General features: G+C 47.8%; 1 protein-coding gene across 1 annotated transcript; it reads left to right on the forward strand.

The window, feature by feature from the left end:
- Nucleotides 1–8,778: 8,778 nt before the first annotated feature.
- Nucleotides 8,779–25,682, forward strand: ANKRD35 (ankyrin repeat domain 35). Its single transcript, XM_032848166.1, has 15 exons — nucleotides 8,779–8,793; nucleotides 9,028–9,148; nucleotides 14,238–14,368; nucleotides 15,104–15,192; nucleotides 15,548–15,612; nucleotides 16,628–16,685; nucleotides 16,878–16,948; nucleotides 17,223–17,329; nucleotides 17,939–18,126; nucleotides 18,761–18,798; nucleotides 18,965–20,965; nucleotides 22,681–22,770; nucleotides 23,773–23,838; nucleotides 24,808–24,907; nucleotides 25,442–25,682. Exons 2-14 carry the CDS (start codon nucleotides 9,110–9,112, stop codon nucleotides 24,868–24,870), a joined length of 3,006 nt encoding a protein of 1,001 aa, XP_032704057.1. The 5' UTR covers nucleotides 8,779–8,793; nucleotides 9,028–9,109; the 3' UTR covers nucleotides 24,871–24,907; nucleotides 25,442–25,682.
- The last annotated feature ends 1,740 nt before the right edge of the window (nucleotides 25,683–27,422 follow it).

Genomic DNA, 27,422 nt, shown 5'->3' on the forward strand with positions numbered 1-27,422 from the left:
TGAGTTACTTTAGTGCTTAATAATGTAATGCTATTCTGAGAGTGCTATTGTGTATTTATCAAGGGCCTCAAGGTGCCACATGACATCTTCTAAAACTACTGATGGAAGAAAAATAGATGTCAGATGGTCATACCCATGGAACACAGATCTTGTCCCTCATTGTTTTAGATATGGAAGATTAGCAGGACTGGCACTAGTCTTAGTGCTATGGCCATGAACCCAGGCATAACTTGTAGTACATCTTCCAATCCAGCCTGGTGCAAACCATGGCCATAGATTTGGCCCACATAACCATTGTGTTCCATTAGGTGCTAGCCTTCTGACATCTGGTCACCTTGTCTAGTCAGTAGCAAACCAACGGGTTGCCGGTAAAATAATGGTAAGCTCACAGGCTTCTTGGAGGGAGCTATCTCATTTGGAAAGTCCTATTGGATCATGAATCAAAGGTATGGTTTTTCTGTTCCCAGCATAGTTGTCCTACTGTTGTTGTTGTTGCTTAGTTGTCCTACTGTAGGACTAAGCATATATATCTGTCCCATACTTGTAATCTTTCCTGACTGTCTTGATAGGAAGCACTACATACTCAGGGAATTTGTTGTCATGAGCCCATCTGTGGGTTGGCATGTTCAGTTAAAATTTTGATAGTTTGAGGGGCACCTGTGTGACTCAGTCAGTTAAGCATCTGCCTTGGGATCAGGTCATGATCTTGGGGTCCTGGGGTCGAGCCCTGCCTTGGGCTATCTGCTCAACAGGGAGTCTGCTTCTCCCTCTTGCTCTCGCTCACTCTCAAATAAATATATAAAAAATCTTAAAATTTTTTTTGATAGTTTGAGGATAAGAGAAAGCCTTCTCATGGCCTGGAGAGTCCCATGTAACATTTGCCATAGGCAAAGAAACATACTCTTTAGTAGTAGAAATATTCCTATATATGCTGGAATTGGAGTGACTTCATGTTGGGTTTGGTTAAATGTGACCACTGTATGCTTGGCTAAAGCCTCTACTTGTAATTTTTTAAAAAGATTTTATTTTATTTGTTTGACAGAGAGATCACAAGTAGTCAGAGAGGCAAGCAGAGAGAGAGGGGGAAGCAGGCTCCCTGCTGGATCCCAGGACCCTGAGATCATGAGATCATGAGATCATGACCTGGGCCAAAGGCAGAGAGGCTTAACTACTGAGCCACCCAGGCATCCCAAGCCTCTACTTGTAATTTTACATCTATAGATGTAAATATATATGTATATGTATATACATGTATATATACAGATATATATACCTGGTTCCCAGGTATGTATCCTGCTTCCCAGGATATATTTGGCTAAGGGATAAAACCATTAGGAAGCCTTCTTTGCCTGATATCCAGCCTTAACAATATCCTAATTTCAAGGAATCACTAGCAAGTGGGAGAGGACTCGTCCTAGGAGATTAGGGCATCCCCAAGTGCATTCTCCAATTCAATTATAGGGAAAATGGGGCCATCTGTCATCTCCACAAGTTCATAGTTAATCCCATGGAGTGGGTACGCTTTGATTTTTAACGAGTGATTTTGTTTTCCCAGGCACATAGAATCGATCAAGGTGACAACTGAGTTACACAATTTGGGGGGAGTCCATCCCATTGGCCAGGTGTTTAAATAATCATATGTCTGGGGCACCTGGATGGCTCAGTGGGTTAAGCTTCTGCCTTCGGCTCAGGTTATGATCTCAGGGTCCTGGGATTGAGCCCCGCATCCAGGTCTCTGCTTAGCGGGGAGCCTGGTTCCCCCCTCTCTCTGCCTGCCTCTCTGCCTACTTGTGCTCTCTCTCTCTGTCAAATAAATAAATAAAATCTTTATAAAAAAAGAATATTTTATCGTATTTCTGTAAGTCATGGAAGAGACTTTTAAGAGAAAAATCATCAATCTGGAAGAGCAAACATTAGAGAACCAGCAATATTTCAAAGAAGAGTCATAAAAAACTGTAATCTTCCTCAATTCACTCAGTCCTGTGTTGTTAATTTTTTATCTGAGTGCTGCTTTCCCATTAGTTCTGGAAATTCTTACCCAGTTCAATTCCATGATTTTAAAGATATCAAAAACCTATATTTATTAAAAGTCCTTTTTGTGAATCTCCTTGAAGACAAAATTCATTCTGCAAGAGCATCAGAACAAGCACTATAAATGGCTAGAGTCAAAAATAGACAAGGTTAGGGGTGCCTGGGTGGCTCAGTGGGTTAAGCCCCTGACTTTGGCTCAGGTCATGATCTCACGGTCCTGGGATCAAGCCCAAGAACTCTCTGCTCTCTGGGAGAGAGCACTCTCTGCTGAGCAGGGAGCCTCCTTCCCCCTCTCTCTCTGCCTGCCTCTCTGCCTAACTTGTGATCTCTCTGTCAAATAAATAAATAAAATCTTTAAAAAAATAGACAAGGTTAAAGATCTGATATGAGAATTCATTATAATGCAATTGATAAGGAAATCAGTTATTTTTGTGACACATAACAGTTTAATATTTAGAACGTCAAGTGATGACCTTATCCAAGAACATATTAAAACTTAAGGAATTTTGGGGTGCCTGGGTGGTTCAGTTGGCTAAGTTTCTGCCTTCAGGTCAGGTCATGATCTCAGGGTCCTGGGATCCTTGTTCAGTGGGGAGTCTGCTTCTCCTTCTCCTTCTGCCCCTTGCCTTGTGCTCTCTCTCTCTCTCCCGCTCTCAAATAAATAAAATATTTAAAAAACCAATAAACCTTAAGGAATTTCATATAATTTCTAGAACAGTTATAGCATTTACCTAAACAACATAACCTACAGCTTATCATTATTAGTTTGACAGTGCTTCTGGAGTAACTTAACATACCAAATAAGCCTAATTTGTCAAAAACTTCATTTACCATTTAAATCTCAGGAAGCTGGGTGCCTAGGTGGCTCAGTATGTTTAGCATCTTCCTTCAGCTCAGGTCATGATTTCAGGGTCCTGGGACCAAGCCCTGCATCTGGATCCCTGCTCAGTGGGGAGTCTGCTTCTCCCTCTCCCTTTGCCCCTCCCATGGAAATAAAATCTTTAATAAATAAATAAATAATCAACCAATCTCAGAAGTTTGTTAAAAACCTTAGAAAGTTTTATTTATTTTTAAATATATTTATTTATTTGACAGACAGAGATCACAAGTAGGCAGACAGGCAGGCAGAGAGAGGGGAGGGGGAGAAGCCTCCCTGCTGAGAAGAGAGCCCCAATGCGGGGGCTCGATCCCCGGGATCATGACCCAAGCCAAAGGCAGAGGCTTTAACCCACTGAGCCACCCAGGTGCCCCAAAACACCTCAGAAAGTTTTAAAGCACATATCTAAAAAGGATTACAGATTATAAATTTAATATTTATATTTAACCAAGTTAACAATAAGGGAATCTACAAGAAGCTGTATAGTTGTTAGCAAAACTGAGCTCCTTTAACATTGAGACCTTTTGACTTGCTTAAGTAACCAAAGACAAAACAGAAGCTTTGGTTTTTTGGGTTGACAGAAAGAAAAGAGAAAAAAACTGTTTACATTTTCTTATCACGAGCATACCAACAATCCAAGAACACTTTGTTGTTGTTGTTTCTTTAACAAAGAGAAAAGGAGAATTTCAATCCTATACCACCATACTTTTAAAATTCATTTCAAGCTTAGTCCTGACTGCACGTAAAATTCTTCCCCAAGGGAGAAAATGTTATATAGGAGGATTTCCAGCTGAATGATGATTGCAAGCTTTTTGAGACCAGGAACATGCTATTAATCTTTGCTGTCATAGAAATCATCTCTCAGGTACAGGTGGGAGACAAAAGGAGGCCGTGATCAACAGTGTGGCAGGAGAATGCCAGGACTTAGCTCACAGCAGAGGCTCCATACCTCTGTACCATCTACCCACCCAGCAACTGGGCTGGGAGAGAGGTTCTGTCTACATTGCATAAGTGAAGAAGCTGAGACTCAGGCCAAGCAAATGATGTCATACAACAACATAGAGTGGTGAACCTGAGATTAAAACTTGGATTTGTCTGGCTCTGAAATCTCTATGCCTTCCACAACAATAAACTCTAAGAGAGACGGAGGACCACCGTCACAGAACTGTAGAAATTGATCCAGTCACCAGATTATGAGATTGTTCAGAGGCCAGTATGGAACCTTGGGGTTTTCTTTCTCTTCTTGTTCTGATAGGTGCCTGCACTGATGCTTTTTGATAAATATGTGGCTTCCTTTTGATTCTAGAAAACACTAAGTCTCAATGACAAAGGATGCAGACTTCAGCAAACTAAGGATTATATAGTTATCACTAAGAGCTGAGCTGGAAAGACTGTTGTAGTGCAGCTAGTTCTTTCTGTAAAGACAGTAGGATTATAAAATCAAAAGACAAGAGGGTCTGTTTTCTGCTCAACCAAACATATCTAAAGCACATTAGAAGTTTGATGCGATATTTTGTGTTATTTTATGAAGTGCTGCATGGAATTATTACCTGGTTGCAAGAAAACATCATGTAAAATGAGAATATTAGAAATAAAAAAAAGAGCATGGATAAAGGTTAAAAAAAAATTATTTCCCAAAGATCTCCCTTTACAAGCCGTCTACAACTTCTTTTTTTTTTTTTTAAGATTTTATTTATTTATTTATTTGTCAGAGAGAGAGAGAACACAAGCAGGCAGAGTGGCAGGCAGAGGCAGAGAGAGAAGCAGGCTTCCTGCTGAGCAAGGAGCCCGATGTGGGACTCGATCCCAGGACCCTGGGATCATGACCTGAGCTGGAGGCAGCGGCTTAACCAAAGGAGCCACCCAGGCATCCCCGTCTACAACTTTTTCATTCAGATTTTGTCCTAAGGCTTTTCTCTCTAAACCACCAGTCTTGTTTTAGGATAAAATTATCTTCTTTTTCCCTCAACAAAGTGTACTTCCATTCTTTGTATCTTTCTTATATATTTCCTATTTTCCCAGATGCAAACTTGCTTATTTCCATGAATGCTAATTACATTTAGCAGAATTTTAACACTTAGAAACCTTAGTCTTCAGTGAAAACTAAGTAGAACCAACTCTGTACTGTCCATTACACCAAAATTCTTTAGATCTGAAACCCATGAATGCATCTCATAATTTCTAAAAACATGTTTTTCCACATAGTACAATCTTTCAATAAACCATAAATCACATTTACCAAGAGACCCAGTTATCCTCAGTTTCTCTGTGATAAGAAGCCAAAGCACATAAACCTATGTTCAGTAATCAATGCTTTAGTATTTTATCTTGTTTGGAAAAGATTTAGCTAGCCAATGAATTCAACTTCAAAGTTTCAGGTGGAAAGATTTTGAAAGCTGTTTTAACAATTACCCATGAGAACTTTATGAGACAGACATTAACTGTCATTTTAACCCATACTTGGGGACAAATTGCAACAGAAAAAACACGAGCTTATTTGACCGTTAGCAATCATTGGTAGAATAAAAGTTTTCTATTTAATCCTGATAACTCCAAAGACTTATCTACCTTAATTAAACTAACAAACTTACATTAGCTAAAATACTGAATATGTTGTAAAGGGTCAACCTAAAAGTCAGTCCATTTGTTTAAAAAGTCACTGTGACTTTTCACTTTTTTTCAACTTAAAAGGTCACTGTCAACTTATAGCACCTGTGGGGAAATCTGAAGTGGGCGGTTTAAGTTCAGGGAGGGGTGTAATACTAAATACTAAATAGTATTGAAGTTTAAGAACCCCTAAATGGGCCATTTTTCATTATTCTTCAGAGAATACTGAGGTCAGTCATTATCACAGAAGAAGATAAGGTGCTTCTTTCAATCCTCTTGTCCAAATAGACTCCAGTGTGTTAGAAGACAGCCCATAGGGGAATCCTTTGGGATTGAGGAAGTTGAATCCATAGTCAATTCCTACAAAATGAATGAGGAGAATACATTAACTAAGTGGGAGTCCGTTACCAAAATCCCCTTCAGCTTCTGAATGGTGTCCTGTCAGGAATACTGCCAAAGTTTCCTGTGGTTCAGAGCTGGGAAGTGTCCCCTTTTCTTGATGGCTCTGACACCTTTGTACTACCTGAGAAGGGATGTCGACCTCCCTTTGCTTCCGCATTGCAGGACCAGCGGGTCCCAGAGGATGGACTGAAACGCTGCAGAGATTGGGGTTGCCTCTTTCCATTTTGGGGGAGCCAATATATTTGACAACCAATAATAATATCCTTTGTAAGCCTTTATCATTAATGGGTCAGGTAGAGGTCCTGGCCTTTTTTAAGAAGGGGCAGCTATTTTTTTTTTAACATTTTAAAATTGAAATTCAATTAACTGGCGTGTCTGGGTGGCTCAGTTGGTTAAGTGTCTACCTTTGGCTCAGGTCATGATCCCATGGTAATGGGATCAAGTCCTGCATCCGGCTCCTTGCTCAGCAGGGAGTCTGCTTCTCCCTCTGCCTTCCACTCCCCCTGCTTGTGCTCTGTCTCTGTCAAATAAATAAAATATTAAAAAAAATAAATTCAATTAATTAACATATAATGTATTACTGGTTTCAGAGGTACAGGCCTGAGATTCATCCGTCTTATATAATACCCAGCGGCAGCTATTTTATATCATATTAAGCATCATATATCTAAGATAGAAGTACTTTCATCTGAGAGCAGGACCAAGAACACCAAACAGCCCATGCGTAAGGACAAAATGATAGATATGAGAAAAGGAAAGTATGGAACCCCTATCTAATCTGGGTAATCCCTCTTTCTTTCTTTCTCTCTTTCTTTTTTTTTTAATAAGTAGGCTCCATGCCCAATGTGGGGCTTGAAATCAGAACCCTGAGATCAAGAGCCACATGCTCTGCCAGCTGAGCAAGCCAGGCGCCCCCAGGCAACTTTGTTGTGAGCTTTATCCACAATCCAGTCCAAGGAAGCAGTCCTCTGTTGGGTGAGTGCTCCAACCAGGTGATAGCTCCCACCAGTCTCTTTTGGGAAGCACAGTCAGAGTGTCTTGGATTTTAGGCTCATCAAGGAATCACACCTGGTTATTTAGGCAGAAACCTTACATGGGAATCTTGAAATTGGCAGCTGTCCTAAAGACATATGTGGCCACCCCATGCCTGACCAGAATATATGCATTAAAAGAATAGGAAAAATAGGAGAGTCTGACTTCTGGGCCCAATGCCTTTAGGGTCGAGGTAATGGTGTCTCACCAGGCAGCCAGAGCCATAGTGTAACCATGGGCAAGAGGTCCTGTCCTGCATTCGTTCAAGACACATTCCAAAGGGTCGTACTATTCAGGACATCTCTGAAAAAGGATAGGTAAGAAACAAACACTGGGGGTAAAGATAGATTTACTAAGTTGCATCAATACTCACTCCTTTGGCTCTGTCCCAGCCACCAAAAATGTTGTGTGATCATTAAGCGATGGTCGAGAAAGAATTCTTCAGATGCAGCTTGGTAAGTTTATTTATTTAGTTATTTATTTAAAAGATTGCATTTATTTATTCAACAGACAGAGATCACAAGTAGGCAGAGAGAGAGAGAGAGGAGGAAGCAGGCTCCCCTCAGAGCAGAGAGCCCGATATGGGGCTCGATCCCAGGACCCCGGGATCATGACCTGAGCCAAAGGCAGAGGCCTTAACCCACTGAGCCACCCAGGCGCCCTGGTAAGTTTATTTAAGTAGCACACAGATAGGACCGTGGGCAGAAAGAGCTGCACTTTTGCTGTATGAAGCTGTTGGTTATATGCTTAGTGCTCAAGGGGGAGGGGACGTGCAGGGAGTTATTAAATCACAAATGTCTTCTTCAAATTTCTACTTTCACAAGATTTCTCTGGTGATTATCACTCATTTCCATATTAACTATCAGTGAGATTTACAGGAAGTCATGAGACCCTTTAAGAATGTAGCAACCATGGGGGGCACCTGGGTAGCTCAGGGGGTCAAGCCTCTGTCTTCAGCTCAGGTCATGATCTCAGGATCCTGGGATCCACCCCCTCATCGGACTCTCTGCTCATCAGGGAGCCTGCTTCCCCCCCCCGCCCCCCCCCCGTCTGCCTGTTTGCCTATTTGTGATCTCTCTGTCAAGTAAATAAATAAAATCTCAAAAAAGAAAAAAAAGTGTAGCAACCATCACATATTTGATCCTTATTGAAACTATGCAGGCTATAGGTAAGCCTTTCCGGCTAAAGGTGAACATTTTTCTGCCTCTATCCCTCAGCAAAGGACAGACAGGCAGACCAGTTAGCTGTAACTGATGGTCAAGCAAGAATTGCTGAGAATCTGAATTTAAAAGGGCAGTGGAAATAGCGAAGATGGTTTTGCGGGGTTTACTTCAGATGCGGCTGCTTAAAATAAGAATTCTCTCCTCCCACTGTGCTGTTTTCTAACTTAGAGGTTGCGTTGCAATATTAAGTCCGATCCCGCTCCCCTCAGGTTTTGTTTCCCAGATTGCGAAGGGTCATGCACCGTTCGTGCACAGTCCTCTGCTCTGCACCACCATCTCCTCTGGTTTCCAAACAGCTCTCTTCAAAGCCTCTTCTGTGCTTGGGTTTCTGGTCCGGGAATGGGGGAAGGAAGCAGAGGTAAACTACGCGGGCCAGAGGTCTCTGGATATAATAAGAGTGTCGTCACCAGCGGTTAAAGGCGACAGTAGGTGAGACCACAGCGCACCCAACGAATCCCGGACCTGCCGGCCTCCTGTAACCGCTCCTGGAGGGGCGGGCCCGAGGCGGGGCTTGGGGCGGAGCTGCACCTGAACCTTCGCGGGAAAGCGGGGCTGGGAGAGGAGTTTTAGCAACCCTGCGGGAGTGCTACCTTCTACCGAGTGGGTTGGAGCTGAAGACAGGTTTGGTTTGGGAGAGCAAGGTTTGAGACCAAGCCCAAGTCGCCGCCAAAGACTGCGGGCTTTTTGCTTCTGCAACGTCAGAGTCGGGCAGGGCCAGGGGCGGAGTTTTAAGTCTGTTTCTCGGCTTCTTGTATCCGATTGAAGCCGGAGGGACCTGGGGCGGGTCCTGGGGCGGGTCCTGGGGCGGGTACGGGGCGGGTCCCACTTGGCTTTTGACAGCTTGCTCTCGCATAGCCGCAGCCGAGTCCCTTGGGTTCGGGAACCTGTAGCCCCGCTCTCCGCGCGTCCCCGTCCCCCCGTGGCCCTGGCCCCGGCCATGAAGCGCTTCTTCTCCTGCTCCAGCTCACAGGTGGCGGTAGGTGCCAAAATGTCTGGGAGGATGGGGCTGGGGTCCAAGCCCTGTGGTGACAGAAGTTCTGAGTCCGGTCTTCATGCACTATCGCCTTTTCTCTTCCTGGGTCTTTCCAGCGCTTCCACTCCCGCAGTGCAGCCTGCCGGCCCTGCCTTCCTCAAGGCCCTGTCCGCTAGCCTCTGACTTGCCTTCCTAACCTCTGCCCTTCCCAAGTTCCTTTCCGTTGGTCTTTTCTTGTCGTCCTAGCATGTACACCTCCAACTTCTGAGATGTTTCCTGCAGCCCCTGCCCCTTCCCAAAGGCCCTGTCTACTTCTGCCATCTCCCAGTACTGAACACCTCTGAGCATCTGTCCTATCCCCAGCCCCTGCTCAGCCCCAAGTTCCGCTCTATGTCCCAAGTCCTGCCCCACGGCCCCATTTTCAGCCCTGACCTGTCCTCAGAATACTCTCCCATAGGGCTCTATCCTTGCTGTTTCCTCTCAGCCCAACAAAGGCCTGTGCCTTCCCCAAGCCCTATTTCATAGTCTCCTCTGTCCCTGCCCCCATCTCACCCCATGGCCCTTCCACTCCCATTCTCTCATCAGCACCACTGGGTCTCTGACATCATTCAAACCCTCTTTCCAATTGGTTGCTCCCACACCAGCAGTCTCCTCCTGTTCCCCGGTCAACCTCTGCCCCTCTCTTCCCAGCGGTTGTCCCACACCCCTTTTGCCCCGACTTCCATCTGCCTGCTCTCTGTGGGTTAATCTTGCAGTCCGCCATCCTGACAGGCCCTGGCAGAGGAGGCATAGCTGTCTGGCTGCTCCCCAGGGAACTGGGTAAGTTGCCCACAGAGTCCACCCTGGCCAGCTCACTGCAGTGTCTGGTTATCAGACTGGTTCTTGGGCCAGTCAAGGCCTTCCACCTGCTTCTCCCCAGAATTTTCCTTCATTCTAAACCCTCATCCAGTTGCTTAGGGCTTGTACTCTCTGCTTCCCTGGACTGAGTTGGGGAAAGATGACAGTAGGAGAAGAGGATAGAGTAGATATGCTCAGAGTTCCCAGTAGAAGTCACTTGACTCCCCCACGTTCTCCCAGAACCCAACACAAGGCTGATTATAGAAGGTGGGACACAGAGAGAGGGTGTAGCTGTTTCTTCCCTGCAGATCTCTTATAGAGAGACCTCCTATCTGGGGATGGTGTTTTCTGTGGAGATTGGGATTATGGCTCTTTTAGAAGTGAGGTAGCCAACAACCTGTGGACCTGTGGGAATACTACGCAGCCTAACCCGACTTACTGGTATCATTCATAAGCAAACATGAGAAATGCTCAGCTCACACTCTTCAAGGGCAGGCCGCGGAAGCTTGGAAGGGAGCGAGCTATGAGGCAAGAGTAGGACCTCTGTTGAGGCCTGTTCTTGTCCCACTTGCAACTGCTTCTTCACGTAGTCTCCACACGCGTAGATCAACCAATCAAAATGCATTATCTGGATGACTAGTATAGGTACCAGAAACAGAGGCAACTCAGACTCTGTCTTAACTGATAATGATTTTCTCATTCACATGGATTCTTCCCTAGTGACTGAAAGTCCTCCACACTTCCCTTTCCTTTCAGATCTGTGGAGTCTGCCTGCCCTTAGGAATGGGGAGATTATTTCATTTTTCCCGATTCTCCAATCCTTGGCTTCCAGTCTTTCCAAAGTTCTGGAAGGAGCAATGGACTGAATGTTGGAATCTGGAAATATCCATCCCTCTGCTCTTCACCCCAGCTCTACAGACTTTTGGCCATGAAGACTTTCCACCCATTCTAAACTCTCTTCAGTATAACAAGCTCATAGGAAGTAAATCAGGTGGCTTTAGAACTATCCAGCTGGAAAGAAAACTGGTTTCTCCGTCAGGATGGGATCGCAAAGAGCTTAAAACTAGGCCAGTGTCAGCTGCAAATTGTTTCCTCCTGAAACTTCCTCACCCTTATGATAAATTCCTCCACTCCCTGGGTGGCTAACCACTCTGAACCCGTTTGTCAGAGAAATAGTGTGACAGGCTTCCCGGCCACTCCCAAAACCTGGTTTCCAAGTCATGCCAGCGGACTGTCCCTGCCTGTCTCCATTCCCACCCCTGGGTCCAGGGCCAAAGCCCTGCCTCCTTTGATTGAGACCAGGACTGACAGTTCAGGGATCGTTTTCAAATTAATCTAAATTATCCAGAATATAGGAAGCTACACACACACACACACACACACACACACACACACACACACACCTAGCTCTTATGATCTCATTTTATTTTAGTCAAATAGAGGATGCCTTTGAGGGTTTCTTACATATTAGCTTACTCTGCCTATGTAGGAAGTGGACCAGAAAATAGCTTTAAACAGTTGGCGCTGAATCAGCTTGGAGGAATGTCAGTTGCATTAAAAAACAAAAAAACAAAACAGAAAACAAACAAAAAAACTAAATTGTGAGTCAGCTCCTGGTTCCTCTAGGACAGCCTTTCCATTTCCATTCACCTGTCCTACAGGTGTACCCACTCTTTCTCTCTGCTATTGGTGTGTTCCATCTCAATAGGAAGAGTAGGGGCACACAGCCAGAGATAAGGAGAGGTTGCAATTACTTCTACAAAAGCCCCCTAATCTTGGCTGCGGAAATACAAAGCTTATCCTTGGTTTTGACTCTGCTGATTAAAGTGATGATTGCTCCCCTGAGGCTGGGATGATAATCCAGGGCCTCTTTTCCGGAGGCACTGGGATGAGCGGTAGATGGATTTGGAATTCGGAAGCATCCCTCTGTCCTTCTTCACCCTAGCTCTGCAGAGGTTTGGCCATGATGAATTTTCCATCTCTTCTAAATTCTTAGTAGAACAAGATTATAGGAAATAAGTCAGGCAGATTTAGAGCTGTCTAGCTGGAAAGAAAAGTATCTACTTTGCTAAGGAGCCCCTTTACTGTCTCTACAGCCTGGCCGTTATACGTTTGCCGATACGGAGCAAGAGCTCTTCCTCTCGCTCCCCTGAAGGGAGAATTCTGACCCCTGAATTGCTGGCATATCCAAAATGTGCCCAGCAATGCTGGGAAGGATGGGGATTGGGATTAGCCTTTATCGTGCCCTGACTCTGTGGCCTGTTACATCACTAGGGAACTGAGGTTCAAAGAAGTTGTTACATGCCAAAATTCACAAGGATAGAAAGTGTTAGAATCAGGATTTTAAACAGACAACTTCAGATGGAGGTCAGCTGATGGCAGTGTCCCATGGGGGAGATATAATTATAGCTTCCAGTTTTTTTCTGAGGCTAACTGGTCCCCAAGGGACGTTAGATGATATTATTCCTAGGTCCCAGAGTCTATTTGGTATAGGGAGAAGTCATTTGGCTTATTTTGTCCTTTGAGAAACAACCTGTTCGGAGACTCTTCTCTGTGCAGGGAGTAGCGTCTGGGGGTGGGTGGCTTTGGCATGGAGGCAGTCTTAGACTGGTTACATGGTAATAAGAAACCTTCTTCCAGAACTCCGTAGCAGTGTGTGTGGTCTGGTGGTGTGAACTGGGAGTGGGTGCCAGGTGGCCTGGGTTCTAGTCTCAATTTTGCCCCTGTTTTGTGGTGTGACCTGGGACAGTTATCCAACCTCAGTGTGCTTCAGTTTCTTCTGCTCTCAAATAGATCCAATTATATCAGCCCTAACTCCTTTCCGGGGATGCTGAGAGGCTAATCGAAAGAGCACTGGAAAGGACTGTGAAGAATTACAAGAATTACCTTAGAATCCACCTAGCCTGAGATCATTTTATGGCTTGGGCATTTCAAAACTTCCCTGTTTTTGCTACATGATTTGCCCTGGCTGGGCAAACAGTATTTGAATATTGGTTATTTGGTTTCTGCAGACCCTATTTTTTCCCACCTCCTCCCAAGGCCTCTTTCTTGTTGAGATTACACCTCATAAAATCTAAGGTGCCACCAGCAATCCTTCACCACTTCCTGTTTGGTTATAAGAATACCATACCCTTGTATGGCCTTTTCCAGTTTATGAAGAGATTTTATATGCCTTATATGAGGTTAGCTCACTTAATGCTCACAACAGGATGAGGTAGTTATTATTTCCCACATGTCAAATATGAGGACACAGAGGTATTCAATCGCTTACCCTGGGTCAAAAAGCTGAGAAAGTAGCTGACCCAGGCCTTCACCTCAGGCCTGCTGACAAAATATTCATCCAGGAGTCTTTTCACCATCATACAGACTTTTGCATCCCTTCTTCCTTTCCCTTCATCTCTCTGGATCCAACCAGGCCTTTCTGGGCTTTCAGCCCTGGGTGTTTTTACACAGCTGTCTCTCATGCCCTGTGATACCTCAATTATTGTAATTACCCCCATCACCTGCAAAAAGTCAAGCTGGAATGATAGAACAATGCAAGCCCAGGTGTGGCTGTTGCTGGGGACAGCTGCTCCCTGCCAGGGAAAAGACGAGGGAGGGCAGGGGAGCTGCCTTTCGCTGCCTCCGCAGGCCTAGCCAGAGACCTATCTCTGCCTTTAGGTGGTTGTGCTTTGGAAGGGGAAGGGCAACCAGCTGAAGGGCATAAAGGGCATAGAAATGAGACTGGAAAAAAGAAACTCTGCTCCCCCTCCCAGTTTTGGGGCCCAATGCCCAAGGGCAGAGATGTAATGGCTGGGTATTTGGGCTCCTAGCTGTAACGTGAAGCTGGGTGCCTTGACTTCTCATAAATCTGAGGACAAGAGGCAGAACAGCCTGGGGAGGCAAGAGGTAATGTGAACCCCATCAGGAATGGTCAGCGTGGCTCAGTTTGCTCCAGCAAGACCCAGAGAGGAAAGGGGAAAGGAGTCATGGCTGGGATCACTCCGAACATGCGCACTTAACCCCAATAGTCACGTGATGACTTTAAAAAAAGGACATCTAAATACTACACTTTCAGTACTAGAACATGATTTTTAATCCAGGAGTCCAGGAGTCCAAGCACTTTTTGACCCAGGGCTGACAAAAGCCAGCAGTAGTCTCTCAGCGGCATTTGGATGTCCCTTTTCCTTTGCTGGGCACCCTAACCATCTCCTCCCTTCCTTTTCCCATCCCACTCCTGCCCTCTGTGTTCACACAACCCATGGCCCCTGACCAGGTGGAGAGATGGAACCGCAGTGATCAGAAGCTGCTGGAGGCGGTGCAGCGGGGGGATGTGGGGCGCGTGGCTGCCCTGGCCTCGAGGAAGTCAGCCCGGCCCACCAAGCTGAACTCGAATGGCCAGTCCCCGTAAGTGAGCCCTCCCAAGCACCCCCCCACCACCCCCCTTGATATGTGGTTACCATTAAAAGCCTTAAACCCGGAAGGAGGTAAGACCCGGGAAGCCCTACATCCCCAGGGCCATTTTTGTCTTGACCAGCAAGCATGTCTATCAGTGTTTGTTTGCTACACACCAAGGGCTGCACACAGTGAGGGAAGAGACATTGTCTCTGCGTCCCACCTGTCTCACAGTCCGGATTGACAGAACTGCCCCCCCCCGCCCCCAAAAAAGGAAAAGAAAAAGCAGAAAAGGACATAAAGCCCATGAAACAAACAGAAAACAGGTACACTCATTAAAGATAGCATCTATTTATTGCCCAAGTAGGAGGGTGTGTAGCTTGGGAAATTAGGAACAAAGTGGTAGTGGCCATGAGCCTCACATGGCTGGATGGAGTGATTAGGATGAGAGGGATATTATCCCTTGTCCTTTCCAGTGTCCAGCCCTCTTTTGTGTTCGAGCAATAGTCTAGCTTGCTCGAGACCTATGGCTCTCATTTCTGTCTTTGCTTCTAGCCCCCTCTGGCTTTGTGACAGTAGGCCACAGAGCCTTTTCCTCAGAAAGTCAGGCTATAGGGGAACTTCCCTGTCTAGTTTTGGGACTGGCTTTGGGGTGAAGGAGCATAGCAGGTAGTACTTATGAATATTCTTGTAGCTCTCATCCCCCAGCCCCCTCATCCTTCTGCCCCTTGGTCTTGATTCTGGCAGGTTCCATCTGGCAGCCTCCAAAGGCCTGACAGAATGTCTAACTATACTGCTTGCGAACGGGGCTGACATCAACAGCAAGAATGAGGATGGTGAGTTAGACCGTGCATTGGGCCCCACGGCAGGCCTCTCCCTTTAGAGCAACAGTGGTGGTGGGGGCCAACTCCTGGAGGTTCCGAGTGTAGCCCCCCACTTTTCTCCTCATCAGTTCTGGCTAGCATCCTCCCAGGGCGTCCCTCCCTGCAAGCTGGCTTTACCTCAACCCCCACTCCCACCTCTATCACAGGTACCAGGCACTCGGGGAACAGGAATTTCTGGCCCGTGGGGCTGAGAGCTTCTCTCTCTAATCTCCCCCTGATTATCTGTGCGTCTTTTGCCTTCCCTCTGTGTGAGTCATCGGCATGCGTGGGGCCACCCATCTTCCATCTCCCCTCTTTCTCTTTCCAGGAAGCACGGCCCTGCACCTGGCCACCATCTCCTGTCAGCCACAGTGTGTCAAAGTTCTGCTGCAGGTAGGAGCAACCTGTCAGTACTGCTTTAGTGAAGGGAACAAGTGGGCCCAGCATCTTCTATCTTGCTCTTGTAGTCACATGCGCTATTGGGTCAAATGGACCGCTCTCCTCCCCAGTAAGACAGGTGGTAATATGGGGCACCTGGGTGGCTCAGTGGGTTAAAGCCCCTGCCTTCGGTTCAGGTCATGATCCCAGGTCCTGGGATCGAGCCCCAGCATCGGGCTCTCTGCTCAGCAGGGAGCCTGCTTCCTCCTCTCTCTCTGCCTGCTTCTCTGCCTACCTGTGATCTCTGTCTGTCAAATAAATAAATAAAATCTTAAAAAAAAAAAAGACAGGTGGTAATCCTGCACTCATCAGTTCACAAGCATTAGGTAACACCTACTATGTGCAGATACCATGCTTAAGGCGGCCCTTGAGGGCAGGTCAGAAAGCAGAGTTCCCCAGGGGACTGCTGGCCAGTCCTCTGTAAGCCATCAGCAGAGCCCTTGATGGAGTGCTGAGTGGCTGGCAGGTGGAAGGAGGACAGAGGTGTTCAAATTCATCACACTTCCACTGTCTGCTTTTAAGGGACTTGCAGTCTAGGAGCACTAAAGGAAATATATATGTGAAATGACACGCAGAAAATCCAGAAACCGGTCTCCAAAAGTGCAAAAGGCACGGTTCAGCAGGCCACTGGGCAAATGGCTGTTCTGCTTTTGTTCTTCCTGGACCTTTCCAAGTTCCCCAATGCTTATCCTGAAGTACCCTGCGTGGACTCAGATATCATTTTCCCTAACATGCTTATGGGTCTATTGTCTGATTTTTCTTAGGCCCTAGTTTTAAGAACTGGGGCTGAAATTCAAGGCTGCCTATAATCTGCAAGGAGTGGACTGGCTCCCCTAGTAGTTGGGCAGAGCCATGGTCCTCCTTCCCTTTCCTGTAGTGCTATGGAAGTTGGGGAGCCAACGGGGGCGGGGTATGGGATAAGGATGGTACCACCATGCCCCATGCTGCTTCCCTTTGTGGCTGTTTGCAGCATGGTGCCAACGAAGATGCTGTGGATGCAGAAAATCGTAGTCCGTTGCACTGGGCAGGTGTGTGCTGGGGACAGGGGGTGGGGGTTGGGGGGAAGCAGGGCTGTAGAGACCATGGGGCAGAAGGCAGGGGGTGGGGGATGACATTTGGAGAGCAGGACAGATTGAATGGTTGGAGGGAATGCTGGGTCATAATCTGACTAAGTGTCCTTCCTGCTTCTTCTTAACCTAATCATCCTTCACTCTTCCCAGCCTCCTCTGGCTGTGCCTCCAGTGTGCTCCTGCTGTGTGACCATGAAGCCTTCCTGGATGTCCTGGATAATGTGAGTGTCTGCTGGGCAGGGCCCTGCACCGGGAGGCTGCTGCTCTCTCTGAGCTTGACTGGCTAAGCTCTGGGAGGGGGAGGGTGGGACAAGGGGGGCATGCCTCCTCTTCCTTCTCCCCCTGCTCCTCCACCTTTCCCTCCCAGGAGAGGTTTTTTTTTTTTTTTTTTTTTTGGAGGAGGGCTTTTCTTTTGGAGAGGTGTTGGGAGAGGACATTTGGTAGAATTGTCAAGCCCCTGGCTCCTCGTGACCTCCATTCCCACAATCTGTGCAGGACGGACGGACACCCCTGATGATTGCATCACTGGGGGGTCATGCAGCTATCTGCTCACAGCTACTGCAGAGAGGTGCCCGAGTTAATGTCACAGACAAGGACGACAAGTGAGCCTTCCCCATCTCCCCAGCCCAAACCCAGGCATTGACCACTCTAGAAAGGAGCTGCTGGGCAAACATGTGTGCGCATGGGCGTGTATGTGTGCGTGTGTTTTGCGGAAGAAAGATTGGTCTCTGTTTTCCTGGGAACCTCCTTCCTTCTGAGAAGTTGTTTGGAAGAGCTACATGCTGCTTTGCACTTTTCCTCTCGGGGAGCTGAGAAAGTTTTACTTAGACTTTCCTATTTAGCTGCTACCACCACCATCTTCCCAGCATATATGACCTTGGAAGTCGAATGAATACTTCTGGATCCATTAGTTCAATTTACTGGTTTCAAACCATCATCTAAACAATGGGATTCTTTTTCCAATAAAGAATTTATGTGGAACCTCGATAAAGAAAAGATGAAAATAGGGCCCTTCTACTTGGCTCTTGGCTTTCTGATGCTGCAGCTCCAAGGCAGTGTGGTCTGGTCTCATGCCTTGTTGTTGGCTGGTGTGGGTCTGTGGTTCTCCTCACCACACAGAGTGAGATCTGATTCCGTGAGTGGAATTTCTAGAAGCAGGACTCCTGGATTTCCTGGGGAAAGCCTTTGCCCAGCTTTGTCCCCACTCACAGATCAGCTCTAATCCTGGCCTGTGAGAAAGGCAGCGCCGAGGTGGCGGAACTGCTCCTGAGCCATGGGGCAGACGTAGGGGCGATGGATGGCACAGGGCACGACGCTCTGCATTATGCTCTTCGCACTCAAGACAAAGTGTTGTGTCGGCTGCTGCAGCAGGCTCTGAACCGGCGCGGGCAGCGGGGAGGTAAAGTTGAGTCCCTTTTGTAACTTCACAGTTCTCCTTGAGAGCCTTAGCATCCAGGAATCTGCTTAGAATGCCATTTATTCCCATTGAAATAATCCCTCTGACAAAGAATTTTTACTTGATTTTAGAGTTTAACTTATTGATTGCTGCTACTGTGAAATGACCCCAAATTCCCAAAGCATGGTCACAAAAGTCCTTAATACAGCCTTGTGTCCCTCAGAAGGCAACTCTGGCTCGACTACCTCTATGTTTATGAGTTGTGATTGTTCATCTATTTGTGTGGTTTGCCAGTCACCCTCCATCTCCCTTGCTAGACTGGAAAGCCCTCAGATGACAGGCCACTGCTGTTTTGCTCCACACTGAGATCCTGGTGCCCATCAGTGCCTGGCACCACGCCCACTAAATAAGTGAGCAAACAAAATGAACAAGCTGGCCAGTCTCCAGGATAAGGGAACCAAGGATACTGGATGCTTGGGGACCCATTCAACAGGGGTGGCTCCCAGCACCATGAAGACATGTGTGGGAAGGGTCCTGACACAGGGGGAATGTTCTTCTCAGAAAAAGTTTGAAGATAAAGCGTGGGCTAGAAAAGGACCTGTCTCCACTCTCATTTTCCCTGTGATTTCTCGCATAGGTCAGGGGCTTGTTCAACATCCAGATCTTGCATCCCAGGTAAGACCCTATGTGCCTTTTGCTTCCGACCCACCCTAGGCTTTCCCACTGGGGTTTCCCCTAGGTAGAGATTCTTGGGGTCATCGAGAGAGTCTAAGAGAAGAAAACCCCTCCTGGGTCTTGGCTACCTACCTGCCTTTAGTTCACTATTCCTTTTTCTATGTAGGCCTCCCCATCTGAGCCTCAGGTGGGTTCTCCACCTAAGAGCCCATGGAGAGCAGAGCCCGAGGAGGAGCAGGAGGAAGAGGAAGAGGAGGAAGACCCATGCCCAGATGAGTGGAGGTGGAAGTATGAAGAGGAGCAGAGGAAGGTTTCTCAGTTGGAGCAGGAGCTGGTGCAAAAGACTGAAGAGGCGAAGGCTCAGGCTGCAGCCTACCTGGGCCTGGAGAACCAGATTCGAGAGCAGGTGCAGGAGCTGGGGCTCCTCCTAGCTCAAGAGCCTGGAGCTCCTGGAGGGCAGGGCTCTAGTCTTCGGCCTGGAGGAGATGGCATGGAACAGGGCTGTCCCTTGGGCCTGCTGGCCGAGCGCATTCAAGAGCTAAGGAAACAGCAGCAGGCAGCAGCCGCAGTGGCAACCAAGCCAGCATTAGCTTCTAGGAAGGCTGAGGATTCAGCCTCGGGGGGCATTCAGCATGAAGCCCAAGGAAGTCTCCAGCCAGAAGAACAAGAGCCACCCCAGAGCCCAAGGAAAGCCACAGGACAGCAGCTGAGTGCCAATGGTGGACAGGCCCTTGGCCGGGATGGTACTGAAGAGCCATGTGCTGGTCAGAAAGAGAGGCCCCAGGCCCCTGGGGCTGACCCAATAGGCACAGCGGCTGAACCCATGGGCCCAGCAGCCATGAATCAGCTCCTGCTACAGCTGAGGGAGGAGGTGGCTGCCGTGTGGCGAGAAAAGGATGCTGCCCGGGGGGCTTTGTCAAGACCGGTCCTGGAGGGGGCTCTGGGGACACCCCAGGTGGAGGCTGCAGCCGCTGCCTGGGAGAAGATGGAGGCCAGGCTAGAGCAGGTGCTGGTGAGGCTGGATCGGGCAAAGGCAGGATTACAGGGCAAACCTCAGGCCCCTGCCCAGGAGCCCAGAGAGGGAGCCCCAAAGGCAGGCCTGGTGACCATCACCAAAGAGAATGAAGGGAAGGAGAAGAAGGCTCCTGGGGCCCGGGGAGAGCCTTTGGGGGCCCCTGGAGGGGAACGGCTACCCGGAGGCGGTCCGGCTAAGGGCCAGCTGGAGAAGGAGGTAGCAGCACTGAGACGGAGCAATAGCAACTTGCTGGAGGAGCTGGGGGAGCTGGGGCAGGAGAGGCAGCGGTTGCAGGGGGAGCTGCAGTCCCTGAGCCAGCGGCTCCAGCGGGATTTCGTTCCCAAGCCAGAGGCGCAGGTCCAGCTGCAGCAGTTGCGGCGGAGTGTGGGGCTGCTGACGGACGAACTGGCCATGGAGAAGGAGGCCACCGAGAAGCTGCGGAAGCGCCTGGCCTCTCAGAGCAGTGGCCTCCAAGGGCTGTGGGACTACCTGCCACCAGACCTGGTGGGAAAGGGGAGTGCTGGGCGCGCGGCGGCGCCTCTGGAGGAGCTGCAGACCTGCATCAGCACCCTGGTGGAGCAGCACCGCGAGGCCCAGAAGGGGCTGGCTCGCCTGGAGGAGGAAAACCAGCAGCTGCGGGGGACCCCGGCCCCACGCGGGGGGCCGGGCACCTTGTCAGAGGCCCCCGCACCGCCCCAGGTGGCGGCTCTGGAGCAAGACCTGGGGAAGCTGGAGGAAGAGCTGCGGGCCGTCCAGGCCACGATGAGCGGGAAGAGCCAGGAGATCGGGAAGCTGAAGCAGCTGCTCTACCAGGCCACCGAGGAAGTGGCCGAGCTGCGGGCCCGGGAGGCCGCCAGCCTGAGGCAGCACGAGAAAACCCGCGGTTCGCTGGTGGCCCAGGCTCAGGCGTGGGGCCAGGAGCTGAAGGCCCTGCTGGAAAAGTATAACACAGCGTGCCGGGAGATGGCTCGGCTGCGCCAGGCGGTGGCGGAGGAGCGGCGGCGGAGCGGGGACCTGGCGACACGCGCGGCCGAGCAGGAGCGCCAGGCTGGCGAGCTGCGCGCGCGCTCCCAGCAGTTTGAGCAAACAGCCGAGCAGTTCCGAGACAAGGTGGACCATCTCATTGGGGCTTGCCGGGACAAGGAGGCCAAGGTGAGCAGGCTGGGCAGCCGGCAGGGAAGGTAAGCGGCCCTGTGTTGAGGGGTTGTTAGCCTGCCTCTGTCTTTGTGTTGTCAGCTTAATACCTGTAACGGAGCACCTGTGGTTTGCAAGGACACTTGTGTTCCCCGGCGTCGCGTCTTGGGTCTCGTTTCTCGTTTCTCCAGGATTTGGGGTTGATATTAGCGGTGAGGCTAAGGTATAAACAGAAGAGAGAAGGGGGCTTAAGTGCTACAGTTGGGGATTCAGGGTTCAGAAGCAGTGCGGTCGGAGCCAGCTAGCTACTGCCTTGGAGGGATTATGGTTATGAGCACTTTCACTTAAAAAGTAGATTAGCCCAGGTTGCTGGGGTTTTGCTAGGGTTCTGGGGAGGTAACTGGGGGGCTGATGGGGGTTAGAAAAGTAGACTAGCCTCTAGCTCCTCTTCTCCTCCCCTCCCCCCACCCACTTCAGTCAGAGGGAGTTCTACAGATTTCCATTGGCAAAGAGAACACCAAATCAAATAAAAACGTTTGAAAACCACTGTGTTAGAAACCGGAGTTTCCCAAGGATTGCTCCAGAACTCAGTGTAAAGGCTGTACGTTTCTAGGAGGCATGTTTTATGAATCATAAAAAAATCCATTTATGAATGAATTTAGTAATTTTATTTATTTATTTATTTATTTATTTATAAGATTTTATTTATTTGACACAGAAAGAGAGACAGCCAGAAAGGGAACACAAGCAGGGGGAGTAAGAGAGGGAGAATCAGGGTCCTGGGGCTCTCTGCTCAGCGGGGAACCTGCTTCCCCCTCTCTCTCTGCCTGCCTCTCTGCCTACTTGTGATCTCTCTCTATCAAAATAAATAATATTTTAAAAAAGATATAGGAAGTATATGTTTTGTATAATACAGAGGGCACACAAAGAGAAGGAATGTTATACAGAATAGCAATCAGTGTGCATGGGGCAGATTAAAGAAAGGAGGAATTTTGTGTTGGTGTTGAAGGAAAAGATGATGTAGATAAATGGCAAAAGAAAATAGTGTAGTTTGACGTTGGGTTTGAAATTCAGTTTCAAAATTTACTGCTTGATCTTGGGTGAGTTCTCTAAAGCCTCCAAATCTCATCTAAGACTTAGTTTTCTCATCTCTACTACAGGGATAATGATAGGGTTGTCAGGAAGATTACATTAATAAGACATTATATTTAAAATACTAGAAATGCTTTTTGGTAAATGGTAAGCACTCAATAAATAAAAGTGAGCTATTTTTATAATTCCTACTGCCACCATTCCTATTACTGCTGGTTATCAGTAACGAAGTTTGTGCCTCAGTCTCACAAACCACAAAAACAAAACTCATCTCTTATTTCTTGGTGGTCAACAGCCATGAGTAGGGCAGGATCCAGTGCAGACTTCAGAGCATGGGCCATGAATTCAAAGAGATCTTGGTTCAAATCATTATTTCATTACTTACTAGCTGTATGATTTTAACAAGTCACTTAAGTCAGTCTCATCTACAAAATGTGAATACTAATACTTCCCTCAGTGAAGTATTGTTCTCCTCAGAACAGAAGAAGAAATGTCTTGAGTATTAATTGAGACAATGTGTGTAAAAGTACCTGGCATATATTACATACCCACTAAAAGGAAACTGACCTTGACCGTGGGTGGTACTGGGGTGGCAAATGACTTGGGCCACTTCAGTTGCCTTTCTTTCCTTGTGGCATCAGATCAAGGAATTGTTGAAGAAGCTGGAGCAGCTTTCAGAGGAGGTCTTAGCGGTTCGGGGAGAAAATGCTCGCCTTGCCCTACAGCTTCAGGTATGTTCTGGCCCTCAGAGAAATAGACGCTGCTAGAGAAGAGGGTGGCCAGTGGAAGTGATGTATGTGTGGGAAAGAGTCTAGGAATTGTAGAGGCCTGGTCAGGCAGTGGTCTAGGCTGGGCCAGTGGTAGGCCAAGGGAGCCTACTTGGCATAGCTGACCACTTCTTTCTTCTTCTTTTTTTAATTTTTAAATTTTTGTTTAAATTAATTTCATTAACATATAGTGTATTATTTGTTTCAGGAGTAGAATTTAGTGATTCATCAATTGCATACAACACCCAGTGCTCATTCCATCAAGTGCCCTCCTTAGTGCTCATCACCTAATTACCCCATCCTCTCACCCACCTTCCCTCCAGCAACCCGTTTGTTTGTTCTCTACAGTTAAGGGTCTCTTATGTTTTGCCTCCCTCTCTGTTTTTATCTTATTTTATTTGTCCTTCCCTTCCCCTATGTTCATCTGTTTTCTTAAATTCCACATCTGAGTGAAATCATATGGTATTTGTCTTTTTCTGACTTATTTTGATTAGTATAATACCCTCTAGTTCCACCCCCATAGTTGCAAATGGCAAGATTTCATTCTTTTTGATGGTTGAGTAATATTCCATTATATAATCTCTACATCTATATAGATGTAGATATCGGTATAGATATATACCACATCTTTATCTATTCATCTGTCTATGGACATTTGGGCTCTTTCCATAGTTTGGCTTTTGTAGACATTGCTGCTATAAACATTAAGTGCATGTGCCTCTTCGAATCACTGTGTTTGCATCCTTCGCATAAATACCTAGTAGTGCAATTGCTGAATCGTAGGGTGGTTCTATTTTAACTTTTTTGGGAACCTCCATACTGTTTTCCAGAGTGGCTGCACCAGTTTGCATTCCCACCCACAACTGACCACTATTTTTCCTCATCCTTGGTGGGGGGTGGTAGTATGTGTGTCAGGGTGGGTGTGCTAGGGTGGGCACAAGATCTCTCACTGATGGTCACTCCTAGGATTCCCAGAAGAATCACGACGAGATCATCTCCACCTATAGGAACCATCTGCTGAATGCCGCGCAGGTGAGCATGGGAAGAGGTAGAGATAGCACACTGGGCAGGGGGTGTTGCATTTGGGATTCCTCCTTTTACCTGCATATACCTGTCATTTCTTGGAAATTTGGACTTTATTTTTTAAAATATTTTATTTATTTGACAGAGATCACAAGTAGGCAGAGAGGCAGGCGGGGGTGGGGATGGGGTGGAGCAGGCTCCCTGCTGAGCAGAGAGCCTGATGAGGGGCTCAATCCCAGGACCCTGGGATCATGACCTGAGCTGAAGGCAGAGGCTTTAACCCACTGAGCGACCCAGGTGCCCCTGGACTTTATTTTTTTAAAACAGATTTCATTTATTTATTTGACACAGAGAGAGAGACAGTGAGGAAGGGAACACAAGCAGAGGAAGTAGGAGAGGGAGAAGCAGGCTCCCCACAGAGTAGGGAGCCCTACTCAGGGCTCAATCCCAGGGACTTAGCCACCTGGGCACCCTGGAAAGTTGGACTTTAAATGTTCCAGTGCCAGGTCTCTGGATCTCTTTAGGTAGATCAAAAGAGGTTGTGCATGAACGTGAGTGGGGAGAGGTGTTTGTCCCTCCTTGTCAATTCCCTGGTCTACTGGAAGGCCTTTTCCTGTCCCTTACGCCTTTTCTCAGTTTTAGCCTGAGCCAAATTATCCCTCACTAAGGAAGAAGAGATGGGTCATTTGCTTCTTTATTAGGAAGAATGATAGCTACAAAGAATTGAACACTTGTTGTCTATCAGGTGCTCTGCTTCATATTCACGGTCTTTTTTTTTTTTAAACCCTCACAGCAGTCCCAGCAAGTAGACATCTTTATCTTCCTTGTAAAGACTAGGAGACAGCCATGGAGAAGTCACACACTGTAAACCAGGGCACAGATGAAAGAGTGTTCCACGAAACCACAGAATGTTCCCTTGCCTGTCTCTCCTGATTTCCTGTTCTTCACCTCCTCTTCCTTCCTTCCCACCACTTACAGGGCTACATGGAACAAGATGTGTACAATATTTTGCTGCGTATCCTCAGCATCCAGGAGGAGTGAGACAGCCATGGCCTGAGGGATGTGTGATTTCTCTGTGGTGAGTTGTGGGTCTGGGTGATGAGGGAAGGAACCCGGAGAAAGGACTTGGGCAAAGAGGCTTAGGGATGGGACTTGGAGTGTCCTTTTGCCCCATGCAGTGGCGGCTGACACTGGGGAGCCCTGAGGGTTGTGGAGCATATGAAGTGAGATTAATTGAGAAGACACAATCTGGGGACTCCCTGGGTAGAGGCAGAATCAGGGAATAGGTAGACCGAAGGGGTCTGATGTGGGAAGATGAGGACTGAAAAGGCTGGCTGAGTTGCTCTCCTAAGGCCCAGTCTAGAGACAGCCATGGTAGCAGAGTGGCAAGGAGTGGTTTGCTAGGGCGGGACTCTAGAACCCCAGACTCTCTCCTTCACTCGCATACCATTCATTCAGAGGGTAGTCACCTCTGACTCTTATTGCTGCCCCTGTGCACATGGTCATTTTCTCCCGTCCAGGTGGATGACATCCCGCCTTTCATCTTGCCATGGTGGGAGGAGGCTGGGGAGGTGGAAATGTGTGCATTTCACCCTTGAATTTCTTCTTTCAGGGAGTAAGAGCGTCCCTGGTTGCCAGAGGCTCCACCAGGTTGGGGAGGAGGAGGGGGCAGTTGGTGGGGATGGGTGGGTGGGGTTTCACCTGACATTGTGGATCCCAGACCTGAAAACCTGAAGCCTGGAGTCAGCACGGATGAGACCAGAGGAGGGGCACATGGAGGCCAGCTCTATGGAAAATAAAGCAGGAGGCATGTAGTGTTGGGTGTCATGGTTTTCTCTGCTTAAAGGGGAGTGAGGGGAGGAATCTTTCTCATTCTCATTCCTTTTTTTTTTTTTTAATCACAAATGGCTCCAAAAGTCTGCAGCTTTCAAACTTGGATTATGATCCACAGTAAGAAATACGCTTTGTATCGTTAGTGCATATATCTGAAATAGTAATTACCCTTACTCTTTTCGCTCTATGATTGTCTCTGCTGTTACACTTCAGCAAAAAAAAAAATACACAATAGACCCACTAATGGGCCAAAACCCACGACTGAAAAACAGCTTTCTGTGAAAATGGAGATGGACACTCTTTCTCAAATCTGTCTCTAATCTTTTTTCTCCGTCTTGCGATTCCTGCGTCCACTATCTTTTTTAAGAAGGAGAAATTGAGAGACCTGGATTTCCTTCAAGCTGTACAATCTAAAATATTTGATCCTGTGTCATACCCTGCATCTAGATCTGAGGCACAAGGGCTCACGTGGTCTGTGTTCTTTGCCCAGGTACAAAGTGAGGTGAAAAGTTGGATTCCTGGAAAAGGGAGGAAGGGATACTCAGAGCTGGCATCTTCCCTCCAGTTCTGTTAGACTGAAAAAAATTTATCTCTCTTGCCCACTTCCCATGGGTCTCCTCCCCTTCCTGTCCCTCTACCCGCCAGACTGCTAGGTGAGAGAGAGGCAGCAAATTCCTCCCCAGTCTGGAACTGCGGTTTGGATTCCTCCCTGGTCCTTCTCCCAGCCCGCCCCCTACTGGGTTTTGCTGGGTAGGAGGACTCGGTTTGGCCGTAGAGAGCCACACTGGGTTGGAAGGAGAGTGGTGAGGGCCTGCTGCGGAAGGGACCACCCCAGGGCTGTGGGGGGTTTGGCCCAGAAGAGAGCAGCTGTGTAGATTGCGTCCTAGAGAAGATGAGGATCAGCTTTGGGATTTGTATGGATGGGCACAGGACTGCTTTAAAGCAGGAAGAATGGAGACAGGAGAGGTTGGTGGGGAAAGAGAGGGTACAGCTGTGGGAAGAAGGGCATCAAAAGATCCAAGTTCCCCATGAAGGGGAACAGATCCTCTCTTTTCCTTCTTGCTCTTTGAGTTACCAAAGAATATAAAAGAACTATTACAGGGGTGCTTGGGTGCCTGGATGGCTCAGTGGGTTAAAGCCTCTGCTTTCGGCTCAGGTCATGATCCCAGGGTTCTGGGATCTAGCCCCTTGTCGGGCTCTCTGCTCAGCAGGGAGCCTGCCTCCTCCTCTCTCTCTCTGCCTACTTGTGATCTCTGTCTGTCAAGTAAATAAATGAAATCTTTTTTTTTTTTTAAAGGACTATTACAATCATTATTTATGGAGTGCGGGGTGGGAAGAATGAAAAAACTGCTGAGAGAGAGAGAAAGAGAGAGAGGAGTCCACACAGGGGGAGAGTGTTTGGCTAAGTTTCAGTGTGAGTTAGGAGGCAACTTTGGTAGTGGAAACTGATCCCAGGATGGCTGAGCTATGGGAATGGTCAGCGGTGTGAATATTAACACAGGATGGAATGTTCCCAGCCCCTGGTCTTTCCAAACAGTCTTCCTCTGTATAACCCCATAAACTCTTACCCCAACAACCCCAAGCCCTGAAATTTTCCTTGATTTCATAAACAAATCTTTGTTTCCTAAAGTAACTCTAGTCCTACTGTTCTCCCCGTTCCTGTTAGGCTGTCTTGTCTAATAGGACTTAGGTAGGTACTTCCTACTCCTTTTTCTCTTCCTTGTTCCTCAGGCTTCAGATGTAAGAGTATATGGGTGAGT

The sequence above is a fragment of the Lontra canadensis genome, unplaced genomic scaffold (genome assembly GCF_010015895.1).
Source record: "Lontra canadensis isolate GAN:19392208 unplaced genomic scaffold, GSC_riverotter_1.0 scaffold200, whole genome shotgun sequence".
NCBI classification, from domain to species: Eukaryota; Metazoa; Chordata; class Mammalia; order Carnivora; family Mustelidae; genus Lontra; species Lontra canadensis.